Source organism: Schistocerca serialis, chromosome 1, assembly GCF_023864345.2.
Source record: "Schistocerca serialis cubense isolate TAMUIC-IGC-003099 chromosome 1, iqSchSeri2.2, whole genome shotgun sequence".
In the NCBI taxonomy this organism is placed as follows: Eukaryota; Metazoa; Arthropoda; class Insecta; order Orthoptera; family Acrididae; genus Schistocerca; species Schistocerca serialis.
In genome coordinates this window covers 307,597,679-307,612,659 of record NC_064638.1, presented here as the reverse complement: position 1 = coordinate 307,612,659, position 14,981 = coordinate 307,597,679, and the positions used below count along the sequence as shown (strand labels likewise).

The 14,981-nt window shown below is 43.5% G+C and overlaps 1 protein-coding gene across 1 annotated transcript in view; it reads left to right on the top strand.

Moving 5' to 3' along the window:
* LOC126469209 (peptidoglycan-recognition protein SA-like) overlaps window positions 1-14,981 on the top strand; it is a 69,861-nt gene that overhangs the window by 33,715 nt on the left and 21,165 nt on the right. Inside the window, exon 3 of the mRNA XM_050096614.1 lies at window positions 3,645-3,763. Within this exon, the coding sequence (XP_049952571.1) occupies window positions 3,645-3,763 (119 nt within the window). The remainder of the gene's footprint in view (window positions 1-3,644; window positions 3,764-14,981) is intronic.

Here is a 14,981-nt window from a genome sequence, read left to right as displayed (position 1 = left end):
TTGTTTTGTGGCTGGTGTGTCTGACTGTTGTCCCTACTTTGCTGTTAGTGTGGAACCCGATTCGTACATTTATTTTTACGAAAATTGTAGGTTGTTCAGTCTGATATGGCATCATAATAAAGTAAAGAAATGTATTTTGTTTTTTCTCGGTCTGCTCCTCGTGTTAATGTTATTTTTTATCTCTACTGTCGTTGTTGCTCGGTAATTTAGTGTACATTTTGTCTACCATTTTATTACTACCCTTTATTTGTTGCTACGTGTTTTAGTATTCATAACTCCTCGGTATTAATGCGCCTGAGTGACACGAACTGTTTTGGATTATGATCTTATTAAAGTTTATAAGCTGCTTTGGGCTGATAACGAATATTGCAAAGAAAATTGAAACTTAACTCTGGTTCTCGTTTGGCAGAGTTTATCTGTACAGGAAAACAAAATAAATTTATCATCAATGTGCATACGTCATCCTACTGGTAGTGAGCTTCTTTCGGCTCCAGTTGGGGATGCTGTTCACATGGAACAGACTTGCATAAAAATAAAATGTGGTTTTTGCCAGTTCACAACAAAATATAAAACAAACATTGTTGTGGAATCTTAATTGTGTGCAGTGTTATAAGTAACTCTGGCGTTCTAGAAGATGACTGCTTGAAAACTAAAATATGTGCACAAAGTAGCCACATCAATGGCTGCGGCTACATATAAGTTTATAAGTCCCATTAAAGCTTTCAGTGTGGACACCACTTGTCACTACAGGGGGAAAAACATGCGTGTGCAATTTGCACTTTGGGAAATCTGTTGATTGGCATGCCTATTGTGAGGTTTTGTTTGAGCTGTTTAGCATACCGCCTAAGAAATTATAAGCCTGCCTGATCCCCGGCGTCCTACATGGAAAGGAAGCTCCCCATAAGATCACTCAAATTTTTAGAGAAACAATGCCACGCAACGGATAAAGTCTGAATGAAAACTACTAAGGGTGGCCCAGTTAAGAATGGACATAAGAGTACCACACATCACAGATACATTAATGAAGGGGCTCATCTAACTACCAATGAAACTGGAAGTTCCTATAACAATTTCATTTATCATAAGACATCAAATAAAATTCTTTACCCGCCGAATCGAGCATATAAACATTTAATAAATGGACAATCTTGTAATCATGTACTATAGACTTGGCACAGGTGGATAGGCACATGAAAGCTTAAGGATGTGGTCAGTGACCGCAGAAATGGTTAGTGAAGTGAAGAAAAAGGGTTCAAATGTCTCTGAGCACTATGGGACTTAACAGCTGTGGTCATCACTTCCCTAAACTTAGAACTACTTAAACCTAACTAACCTAAGGACATCACACACGTCCATGCTTGAGGCCGAATTCGAACCCAGCAGTGCGGTTCCGGACTTGAAGCGCCTAGAACCGCTCAGTCACAGCGGCCGGCTCTTGCGAAATCAGACCAATAATAATTTTATAAACAATTTTAACAAGTTCCTACTCTTGGGTTTTTGTCATGGTTAACCAATAACGGTGTGATACAGGAAAGAAGATAAAAAGCTTTCCCACCATATCACAGGCTTCTAACCCCCAGCCAAGCCGAAACGTTTTCATGCAGACACGCACAGGAAAATGTGCCTTCCGCCAAAATAATTACTGTGGGCCAGCTGGAGTCCTTCTCACTGGAATTTAAACGGACATTCCTTCATGGAAATACTGTGAACAATAGGGAGGTCACCTGGCTCTGATATCTTTGTCATCAAAAAGGACCCCTTTCAGCGTCTCATCCAATGCAGTTTTATGGAACGCAGGCTGCCCTCCTACACCTGCTGTGCAGAGATGGGACATCGTAACTTCCTCGTTCTTTACCTGCTCGGTGTTGCTTTAAGTGCTGAATATATTTAACACCTTGGTCCTTTTACGTTAACGTTCCTATCTTGAGGCAGCTAAAGAAAGCACCCAGCACTGCAGAAAAATCAATCCCCTTTACCATGATAAAAAGAAAGGAGAGACAGAGTAATTGACTGTGCACTCATTGGTAGCAGTGAATAATGTTTGCAATTCTTATCCCACGTTAAAGACTAGATTACGACTATTGGTTTGTGCAGATTTAATTATCAAATAGGTTACATGGCAGTTTGGGTATAAACTGCTACGAAACACTATCTATAGGCACCATCAAATTCTATGCGAAAATACAAAACGGATGAGTCGTGTAAATGTTCTGACACTATAAGACGTGTATATTTCAATTGTCAAACCACAATTTATGAAAGATGTCTATATTTTATTAATAGGATTAAGTAGGAATAATTAATATTTGTCATGTTGGAAATAATAGCAGGGAATGTCTGCACCAAAATATTGTTGGCAAGAGAGACCGCAAATTGATATAATTTTAAAAAGGGCGGGAGAGCCGCGTATGGATACATTTTGTAATGGTAGCAGGGATTGTCTGCACCAGAAAGCATTGTTGGCAGGAGAGACCGCACTTAGGCGTTCGTAGGAGTCAGTAGTAAGCGAGATGTGAAGCGAGTTGGTAGCAGGTCTGAAGCGAGAGGTTGAGACGAGCAGTGTGCCCGCCAGCCACCAGCTATGATTTACAAGAGATTATAAACGGATGTACAAAGACATCAGCTAACTATTATCATAAGCGGAACTAATATTATTGAATTATTTTCTTTGCGAAACTCAAGACTACTGAAGGTGTTTGCGCAATGCTAGTTGTAAGATTATTGTAAAAAGTAAGTCCCATTTGAACGTTTGTAAAATCATGTCATTACCAGCAGTAAATATTTGAAGAAACGTTTTCAGAATATAATTAATTTTTGCCAGCAATGTTGCATTACTGATTATAATCCATCCCAAAAACCATCAACGTAAAACTTTGCAAACATTTTATTGTTGTCAAGAAAAAGTGTAACTGTGAATTACGTAACTTCAGACAAATTAATTAAAGAATAACGTCAGCTTTGCTATTAAAGAATGTCAGCTTTGGTAATAAATACAGCCACTTATTATGACAGCCCACCAGCTGTAAATAGTGTATAGTAAACCAAAGTAAGTATATTCATGTCGCAGTTCGATGCAGCAGTCAGATGGCGATCCAGTAACAGTAAAAAAGGTAAGGAACAGTTTTGGGTTATTGCAGATAACGACTGAGGGCCACGACGACGACACATTCTATGTTTCATCGAAATAATCAGAAAATCACTTTTAATAATCAGCAATTAAATTTATATGCGAAGATTGAGAAAGAGAATAAATTTCAAAGGGAAGATTTCATTTGTTATTATTAAGCGAGAGATAGAAATGCTAAGGAAGGAAAGGTTTCATAGGTTATTGTAGAAGGGAAGGTTGAGTAACAAAAGAGACATATAGAGGAGACGGGAAGGTTTCAGCACACCTGTCCACTAGCGTAGCTGTGCCACAGTGCATATTACGCATCGAAACTTGAGACGCTGTAGCCACTGGTACATGTTTTTCTGTACGTCTTAGTTTTTATGCAGTTGTCTTCTGAAAGCCTGGAGGTGCTCGCAAATAACCCTGTACTTCAGTTTTTAATATGCATAACAGCTTTTGCCTCTGTTTGTACAATAGCAGGTGTGGCTCGCCGGCCAGTTGGCGCTTGGTACTGAGAGGTACGGCCGTGTTGCAGGTTCCTGGTGGGAGGCGACGGCAACGTGTACGAGGGCCGAGGCTGGCATAAGCAGGGCGCGCACACGCGCGGCTACAACAAGAACTCCATCGGCATCGCCGTCATCGGCGACTTCACAGGTGAGCCGGCGCGGCGCCTCCAGCTACTGTCTCCCGCTGCACCAAAAAATCAAATGTTCAAATGTGTGTGAAATTTTATGGGACTTAACTGCTAAGGTCATCAGTCCCTAAGCTCACACACTACTTACCCTAAATTATCCTAAGGACAAGCACACACACCCATGCCCGAGGGAGGACTCCAACCTCTGCCGGGACCAGCCGCACAGCCAATGACTGCAGCGCCTCAGACCGCTCGGCTAATCCCGCGCGGCCCCGCTGTACCCTCGACTGCGTTGGTGCCGTGTGTTGACTCGAGGGAACGAACTTCTATGACCTCTGACGTGTTGAACACGGCAAGTGCCATCACTCGCTTCCCCAGAAACCCCGCTCTTTGGAAGAGGAATCAAAATAAACGAGCATGTATCTCGGCTTGTTGGTAGATACTCAACTGTTTCCGAAAAAAAGTCGGTTTTTGAGGCATTTTCGAGGTACTTCATGTGCCCTTTGTCGAGCAATATCGTCAGACTAAGTTGTGGAGATACATAGATTTTTCTTTAAATTTTGCCCATTATTAGGTTTATTTTGCTTTTAATTTTCCCTTTATTATCTTTATTTTTGTTTTTCATTTATAAATGGTTCAAATGGCTCTGACTAGGGAACCTCCCCATTGCACCCCCCTCAACTTTAGTTATAAGTTCGCACAGTGGATAGGCCTTGAAAAACTGAACACAGATCAATCGAGAAAATAGGAAGAAGTTATGTGGAACTATGAAAAAAATAAGCAAAATATACAAACTGAGTAGTTTATGCGCAAGATAGGCAACATCAAGGATAGCGTCAATTCAGGGGCGCCGTGGTCCCGTGGTTAGCGTAGGTAGCTGCGGAACGAGAGGTCCTTGGTTCATATCTCCCCTCGAGTGAAAAGTTTAATTTTTTATTTTGAGACAATTATCAAAGTTCAAGCACTCGCACATAATCATCTTCGCTCTCCAAAATTCCAGGACATGTTGAGATTTGCTTGGACATATGCAGGATTTGACGGTCTACACACGGAAAAATTTGAAAACGTTAAAAACATAAGTTTTGACAGAGCACAGGGAAAACTGTGCGACTGTGAAACTGTTGCATTCATTTGTTGCAGTTTATGTGACACTCTTATGTTTTCATCACTTTTTTGGGAGTGATTATCACATCCACAAGAAAACCTAAATAGGGCAAGGTAGAAGAATCTTTTTACCCATTCGGCAAGTGTGCAAGTTAGGTGGGTCGACAACATATTCCTGTCATGTGACGCACATGCCGTTACCAGTGTCGTATAGAATATATCAGACGTGTTTTCCTGTGGAGGAATCGGTTGACCTATGACCTTGCGAGCGAATGTTTTCGGTTCCCATTGGAGGGGCACGTCCTTTCGTTTACTAATCGCACGATTTTGCGGTGCGGTCACAAAACAGACACTAAACTTATTACAGCGAACAGAAACGTCAATGAACGAACGGACAGATCATAACTTTGCGAAAAAAGGAAAGTAAACTTTACACTCCAGGGAAGACCTCTCGCTCCGCAGCTGCTCACGCTAACCACGAGACCACGGCACTCCTAAATTGACGCTATCCTTGATGTTGCCTATCTTGCGCATGGACTACTGTTTGTATATTTTATTTATTTTTTTCATAGTTCCACACAACGTCTTCCTGCTTTCTCGATTGACATGTGTTCAGTTTTTCAAGGCCTATCCACTGTGCCAACTTATAGCTAAATCTGAGGGGGGTGTGATGGGGAGGGTCCCTTGTGAGCACTATGGGACTTAACATCTGAGGTCATCAGTCCCCTAAAACTTAGAATTACTTAAACCTAACTAACCTAAGGACATCACATATATCCATGCCCGAGGCAGGATCGAACTGCGACTGTAGCAGTCGCGTGGTTCCGGACTGAAGCGCCTAGAACGCACAGCCACACCGGCCGACCTATCATTTATACTGGGTGGTTATAATTAAACTTTCAAACCGCTGTAGAAACTCCACTGGTCAAGATGACTTCAAATTTCAACGGAATATTATTGGAGAAGGGAAGAAACGTACGGCAGAAGAAAAATATAGTTACAAAATGTATCAATAGATGGCGCTGTAACCATCATAATTTAATAGTAGTCGACTACAAAGACAAACGAATTATACAACGATGCGTAAGGTGTAAGTTTGTACGTTTGACGTTAAACTAACTGTACTACTCAATGTGCATGGGTGTACAGGTATCATCCTGTTAGTTACGTAAGCCCATCCACGACTGCAACGTCCCGAGGCTAAAAACCGCATAAAGCATCACTCACATCGGTTTTTAATTGTCGTGCGGCCAGACACCGCATAAAAAGCATCAGTAAAAATGAAATCGGATTATTAATTTCCGGTGACTGGCGCAAAACATGTTAAATATCTTGTCCACAGTTTCCTTCAACAAGATGAAATCGAGAAACAGCATGTTCCACAATTAATCGAACTGTTTCCGGGGTCCGTTCAGAACCTTTTGCGCAATGTGTGCCTTCAATGCAGCTAACTTTGCAATCGGAACACTATATTTCAGATAGCACCACAACCAGAAGTCACACGGATTAAGATCAGGTGATCGGGAGGGCCAGGCTGTAGGGAAATGGCGGCTGATAATTCTAGCAGTTTCGAAATGGCGCTTCAGTAGCTGCTTAACTGGATTTGCAGTGTGCAGAGGTGCGCCATTTTGCATAAAAATGATCCCATCCACAAATCCACGCTGTTGGATAGCTTGGATGACGTGGTTGCGCAAAAGACACTCGTAGCGCTTACCAGTGACGGTAGAGGTAACAGGACCGGAAGCACCTGTCTCTTCGAAAAAATATGGCCCTGTGATAAATGATTCCGTAAACCTACACCACACAGTGACCTTTTCAGGATGAAGTGATACTGGTTATTTTCGAGTGGCTTTTCCGTTGCTCATTCGACAATTCTGTGTATTGCCATATCCTGTCAGATGGAAGTGGGCTTCGTCTGTCCACAAAATCTTCCACGTCCAATCATTGTCCACTTCCATGCGAGCAAGAAATACTAAATCAAAGGTCTCTCTTGCTGGCAGGTCAGCAGGAAGCAACTGGTGCACATGGGTAATTTTGAATGAATAGGAAAAAGCAGGATGTTTCGTAGGATTTTACGCATCGTGGTCACGGGTATGTCCAATGTTCGGGCAATTCTCCGTGCACTACACGTTTCCACACCACCACTCGTCTCCTCCTGCACTGCTGTGGCCACTGCTGAATCAATTCGTTTCCTCCCTCTACCAGGTTTCACACCAAAAGAACCCGTCTTTCCGAATTTCCGAATCATTTTCTCCAGACCCTTGGCAATCATCGGACCAACGCCTTTAATTCAAACCCTTCAGTGTGCGGAACTTCTGCAGAGCGACTTGTGCACAGTCATCATTCTTGTAATACAGCTTTATACGTAGAGCGCGATCCTGCAATGAGACAGTCACGGCTAAAGGAGGAAAAGCCGTGTACCCAGCAAGTAATACCAACTTCAGTGGGTCGTGCCCATGACAGGTGTTTTCATTTAGATATTCTGACACATACAGCGCCGTCTATTGATCAATTTTCACACTATTTTTCTTCTTCTACCATACGGTTTCCCTCTTCTCCGATAATATTCCGTTGCAATTTGACGTCAATCTGACCAGTGGTATTATTTCCACAGCGTTTTGAAAGTAGAATTATAATCACCCAGTGTATCTGTCCGTGGAAGATTGCTGCACTAATGTTTTCCTGTATATACTGACATAACGGTGCCCTTACTCATCTACTAATGATGTCAGATGAATGAATTTAAAAAAAAAATTATTTGAAATTATTTTCGGTGAAATTCCTGTAGTGTATCTTGATTCATAATCAATTGCAAGCAACAGTTTTCAGAAAAGTGGTCCGTTATGCATGGTTTGGCGCGAAATGCTCACCAGTGTTAGACGTTTCGTTCCCGATTGAGATTCGTGCGAGGAAATGTCCCTACGGCAAACCTGCTTTCACGCGATGGTTGTGGTGTTCGGAAAATCTGTGCTTCGAATGTTTCTATGGCCAGTATCATCCACGGAAATGCACCAGACCTTCCTGAAGAATAAACATATGAATAAACTGTAAGAATTAACATACGAAATGATGCAAGGATCAAATAGCCGAGTATAAGAATTTCAAAAGATTGTAGCCCCCAACATACCACGTACAAATATATTGTACAGTAAATGTCTGACACTTACTGTGAAATGCAGTTGTAATTTTACAATTAATATAACGCCCTTGTATCATCTATTTTGATAAGAAACATTCATGTAATAACCTTCTACGGACATGGGTACGTATAACAATAAAAAGGAAATGAAATAAATGAAAATAATCGGTTTTCCAACACTGGTCACTAAATTAGGAATCCACGATGCTGATCACTGGCCCACCCTTTCGCCCGAGGGTATCGCGCTGTATCTATGGATAAGCCGAGAAACGAATAAGCGTATTTTGGCTCCTCTTCCAATGAATGAACTTCCTGGGCGATCGGGTGATGGCACTTGGTGTGTTCTCATGAATGGCGGCGCAGTACTGTCTGCCCCAAGGAAGCGAAATAGGATCGCCAGTGCTTTAATTTCTCGTAAACGATTTGAGAGAGAGGATGAACAACACTACAGGATGCTGAGTATGTGTTGTGTGCAGAAAATTATTCTCGTTGGACGATAGTAACGTATAGCAGAAACACAAAATTTTGATGCAGAGTAAATAATGGCAGCTCTCTTAGAGAGGCACCTAGATGAGAACAGGTACATTAATTATCTGACTAAACGCAGCCGAACACCTATTAGTGGACATTAATGTGGATTGTGTCCACCCTTCACCTTTATGGCGGCTTTAACTCTGCTGGCGACACGTTTAGTGAGTTCATTGAATGTCTGTGGAGGAATGGTAGTCCATTTTTCCTCAAGAGCCGAAAGCAGCGAAGGTTGGATGCTGTGGTCTAAAGTGAAGTCGACATTCGTACTAATCCCAAAGGTGACACATTGGGTTCTGGTCGGGATTCTTCTCAAGCCAGTCTATTTCATGAATGTTATATTCCACAAAGCATTGCTTGTTGCTTTATGGAAGGGTGCACTGACATGCTGATACGAACAATCATCCTCTACGAACTGTTCATCTCCTGTATGCAGTACACAATGCTAGAAACTGTGGTCGTATTTTTACGTATTTAGTGTTTCCTTTCGTTCAATAAGGTGAACACAGGCTAAACACGAAAACATGCCCATACAATAACACCCCACTCTGCAAACTTCAATATTGGCGTTATACATTACGGCAGGTAATTTTCTGAAGGCATTCGCCAGTGTCAAACAGTTCCAACGCATTGCCACAAGGTACAGCCTGATTTATCACTCAGTCAGTCGCTTCCAGCCTTGCAGTGTCCAGTCTCCCTTGTCTTGATTTAGCTATGGTTGTTCCGTGGAACTTCCATTTCACAATTGTATCACAAACAGTCAATGTGGGTAGCTTTAAAAGGGTTGAAATGCCGCTGATGGAACTTTCACTGGGGTGACATCTAATAACTAGTCCAAGTTTGAATTCTCTGAACTCTCCTCGCCTACCCATTCTGGTCTTTCTGCTTTTGTACTGACAACACTATACTCTCCACCTCCTCTTACACTGGCGCCCGTGATGCCTAGTGGCCAGTTCTACATTGATAAGATTAGTATTTTCGCCCCATACTTTGAGAATACGTAACTCTCGATCTCTAGCTCCTAGGACGTGACAATTTTGTGTCATCACTGAGTAACATTTGCTAAAGCAGTAATAGAATTTGCATTTATTTGTGATAGTTAAATCGTTAAAACTATTTGTCTACGACATGTATTTTGAATGCACATTTAGATTTCGATACTGTTAATTAGAGCATCATGCGCGTAATATTACTCATTGTTTCATGCGTCTTTCAAGATCCATGTAAACATTCAGAAGAGAAATGAGGTCCACGGAAGAATTGCTCTAGTGGGGCCGAAACCTATAGATATGTGACGTACGTATACAAACAAATGATTAAAGCTTCGGAAAAACTGAGTGATTTATTCAAGAGTAAGAACTTCATTAACTGAGCAAGTCAATAACGCGGTGGTCCACCTCTGGCCCCTATGTAAACAGTTATTCGGCTTGACGTTGACTGATTGAGCAACTGGAGGTCTTCCTGAGGAATAACATGCCAAACCCTGTGCAATTGGCGCGTTAGATCGTCATAAGCGACAGATGATTGGAGGCCGTGCCCATAATGCTTTGAACGTTCTAACAATACCACCACTTGCAAAGTAAGTTAGAAATCAGATTAATAATGTTGCTCACGCAGCATATGTTCGCTTTATCGGGCAACAACAAAGTTATTGACTGTGGCTGGTATCGTCAGAATGGAAATAATGAAGTCACTGTAAAAGTCATTAATTTTGGCACTTATCTTGAATGGATTCCCACGTAGATTTCGTCGAAGTTGTTATGGCTCATCTGGTTGATTCTAGGGTGACTCCACTTTGACTGCTAGAAGGTCCAGATATGTATTTTAGCATCGGAAAATGTCTGACACGCAGTGAAGTAAGGTTTAAACCTAATTTCAAATTATTTCTCCTAGACTCCTACTTCACTGGCGAATTTGTACGTAATAACCTGGTAATCAGTAGAAAAAGTTTTGTTTTCAAATTCAGTTGCATGAGTAGGAATAAAATGATAATGTTTGTTAATGTGAACACTAATCGTGCATATATATTATGGAAACTGACTCGTTCCATATAATTTCGATAAAAAAGTCGTTCAAATGATCTATGGAATATTTAACTAACTGCGGCACAACTTGACTGAAAGAAGGGATCGGTTGGTAGGACACACTCTGAGGCATGTAAAAATGGTCAGTTTGTGAATGGGCGAAGTGTAGGGACAGGCTCTAGTACAGGAAGCGGGTTCAACAGGATAGTGTGGGCTGGAAAACTGCATCAAACCAGTCTCAGGACCGGAGACAACAACTACTGTGGAAAGGACATTGCTAGGTATTCTTGTTTTATGAGACGCTCTGCATCCTTGAGGATCTTCTCGTAATAAAACTATGGATCAAAAAGAATGTCTAATCTACACTGAATCTCGGCGCTGAGTCACGTGACGAATGGGAAACGTGGTATTTGTCACGGAAGGCTGCGCTGCCAGGCACGCAGCTGCGACCCGTGCCATCAGTAGTAGCGTAACCAGCAGCCGTGGACTGCGAGACGCGAGACACTGTCGCTGCAGCGGGGACTTCACCCGGAGCGGGGTCTGGCTGACCTCAGCGGGAAACACGCCGGCGCGTCAGCGGCCGCTCGTTACAAGGACGCCGCGAGGCCCCTGACCGCTCCGCCGTTAAGGCCGCATCATAGCTACGGGCGCTAATGGCAGTGGCGTACCGCGGCCCTGCCGTCGACGGAACGTTGTGAAGCGACCAGCTACACGAGGACAGTCACCGTGAATAAATCACGCCTTTGACAATGTCTTCTTCAGTATATCTGATCAAAAAGATCCGGACACCTGTTAGTGGACATTGTGGGATGCGTCCACCCCTCGCCTTTTCCACGGTTTGAACTCCGATGGGGACACTTTCACTGAAGTGTCAATGTTTGTGGAGGAACGGCAACCCTCTCTTCCCCAAGGGCCGAAACCACACAATGTAGTGACATTGCACGCTGGGATCTCGACTGAAGTAGTCGTTCTGACTCGTCCCAAAATTGTTCCACTGGGTTCGGGTAGGGACTCTCGGGTAGGCCAGTCCATTTCAGGAATGTTATTTTCAACGAAGCGTTACCTCTCAGCTGCTACTTTGACGCAGTGCTTTGCCACACTGACACAATCATCGTCTGCAAACTGCTCCTTCACTCTATACTGTGCATAATGTTGCAAAATTTATTCATATCCTTACGTATTTAGCGATTTCGTAAGCACAATAAGGGAACCACGCAACAATCTATAACGTTAATCCACCTCCTCCGTTGCCCTGTTGGCCTTATCGGCAGGTGACGTTCTCCAGGCATTCACCAAATCCTAACGCTTCCATTGGATTTCCAAAAGATATTTCGTTATTCATCGCTTGAAATCACTCGTTTAGTCATCCACTGTCAAGTGCCGTCCGCTCTTCACAACACCTCGCTGACTACAGAAATCTGTCGCTTAAGAGGAGCTACTCGGGCATTGTACCTCATTCATTTTAGTCCTCTGCAAGTGGTCTCGCTGTCGCGTTCTCGCTTCCCGAGCACCGGGTCCTGGCTTCGATTCCCAGCGGGGTGAGGGATTTTCACCTGCCTCGAGGTTACTGGGTGTTTGTGTTGCCCTCATCATTTAATCATGGTTCATGAAAGTGGCACGACTGAGCAAAGGTTAGGAGTTTGTACGGGCGCTGATAACCGCGCAGTTGAGCGCCCCACAAACCAATAATCATCATCATTCATTTTAACTCCCTACCCGCCCCATTCATTGCGCTAGCTAAGATGTGGGTAGCGCTTTGGAACTCGCGAGTGATCCCTTCCGCTCATTTCATGCAACTTTTGTCCCACCCCCTGCAACCCTTCAACGCTCATTGGCTCCCCCTGTCCGTCACTTCGAGGTCTCCCTGGTCTGGGTTTATGTCTGGTTATTCCTTTGCATTTACACCTCAGTCACGTCACCGACAGTCAACTTGGGTAGCTTTAGGGTTGACATGTCCCTAGTCGATTTGTTACTCAGGTGACATCCAATGAATACTCCACTTCCGAAGCCGCTGAGCTCTCCGCTGTTACTGCTTCTCTGACAACGCAGTGCTCCCTGCCTCCTTTCGTAGTGGCGGGTCCGTCTCTCCTGACACCTAGTCTCTCCTGACACAGTGTGTTCGGATCCCCGTATGCTTCCATGCAGAGAGTTAATAAGAGATCGCAATTTTTTCATTCCGACGAAACGATGTCACCCAAAGTGTACCTGTATACTCGTTACCTCAAATTTGTTAGAGCCAATGGGTTATTTTCCTACCAACTCTAGTTTTTAGACAGAGGCGCAATCATATTCCAGTCGATTTGAAAACGCAACACTGGCAGGTGCAGAAGCACGCTGGTTTCGGAAGCGTGTCATGTACGTTTTGTCATGTACCACGATTAAGACCAAAGCCATGGGATTCATCCACAGACACTCAAAATATCTCCTCTTACTGCAATATGCAGAGTAAACACCATTTGCTACACATCCCCAAGGAACACAGAAGCCATAGTTACACCAAGCACCATGACCATCGCCACCTTGAAAACTAAAGCTTAACCACAGACTAATGATTCTGCATTTTGCATCATAGCTGTTGTCATCTATTCAGGCACATGAATTACTTACATTTATGCTGTGAAGTGATGATAGTCTGTATCAGATCCTGACGAATCGAGCCATCAATGATTTATGTGCTTGAACATCAACTAAAACGTTCCTGTAATAGCCACGAAGCAAGCCTGACGGTTGGTTTTTCAGAATTTGACGAACTGTCTCGGGATTTCTAGGTCTTCAAAATTAAGTTGTCTTTCACTTCACATTAACATTGATTGCAGTGGATCTGGGCACACCACTACTTGAATTTTCTTTCCAATACTGGTTCTCCCCAAGAACTGCTCTCTCCTTTGACTCATCCTGACATTAACGAACCCTCTGTTGGTGTTACATTCCGTCTGTAAACATCTGCTTTCGAATTACTTTCCCAACCAGCACGTTCAGTAGTTGTCTAACAACGTTACACAACTTGTACTTAGACTTTTCTTCCTAGCTGTATCAAAGTTATTCTATTCCGGAGGCAGAGATCTTTGTTCAAATGCATAATGATGGAAATGGAAATGCCGTGTGGCTAGGGCCTCCCGTCGGGTAGACTGTTCCCCTGGTGCAAGTCTTTGGAATTGACGCCACTTCGGCGACTTGCGTGTCGATGGGGATGAAATGATAAGGACAACACAACACCCAGTCCCTGAGCGGAGAAAATCTCCGACGCAGACGGGATTCGAACTCGGCCCGTTAGGCATGACATTCCGTCGCGCTGACCACTCAGCTACCAGGGACGGACAATAATCAAGATCATCGTATATTTAGACGGTCGGATACATCGTAGGAGAAGCCTTTTTTTTTCTCTCGGCAGCGATTGCTCATAGCCACCACCACCACCACCACCACCACCACCACCACCATCATCATCACCATCTTCTCCAGGTCGCTTCAGAGCCGTATGAGACTTTGGACAGCAAAAATAGTTTTGTTATCCATTTCATAATTTTAGATCAGTGGCTTAGTAATAAGGGGCCAGGTTATGCACGAAAAAGTCCGTTCGGAATCCGTGTTAACCTGTCGGTGACCCTTCAAATGACTGGGCAAGCTAGTTCAAAGAATGGACAAAGGCAACAGCATACCACATACAATAGGACGACGCTTATTAGAGCACTTATATTAGATGTACTATTTGTCGTATGTATCAATAGTGAGGAGAACCCAAGGCTGTGTAACATGTCAGAAAATAGGACTATAAAATATGTACACCGATGAGCCAAAACGATTATGGCCAACTGTTTAATAGTGCGCTGTTCCACTTTTCAAACGCAGTACAACCTATATTCTGCTTTGCATCGTGTCTACAGGTCCTTGAAAGGATTCAAGAAGAATGTGGCAGTAGATGTTACACACAGATCAAGCAGTTCGCGCAGATTACGGGATGGTGGTTTACGGTCACGCAGCTGGCTCCCGATGTGTGTTCCAATGGGCGTAGATCAGACTCATTTGCGGGCCAAGACATCAATGGGAGTTCACTGTAATAGACCCTCAAAACACTGCATCAGATTCTGACACTGCAACACGGAAAGTTATCATGCTGGAAAATGTCATCGCCGCAGGGAGTGTGTTCAAGCATGAAGCTATGCAGGTGGTCCGAAATATGTTCATGTAGTCCACTGCTGTTATGATTCCTTCGATTACCACCACAGATGCCGTGGAAGCCCAACTCATTGTACCGCCATAGCATAATTCTGCCCTTACCGGCCTGCATTTATGGCGCGGTGCATGTTTCGTAAAGCGATTCGCCTGGATGACTGCCTCTGACAGTCATCGACCTGGTATAACAAGAAATGCGATTCATTCGATAGGTGACACGTTTCTATTGGTCCACGGTGGAAACTCAGTTATGCTGTACCCACTGCAATC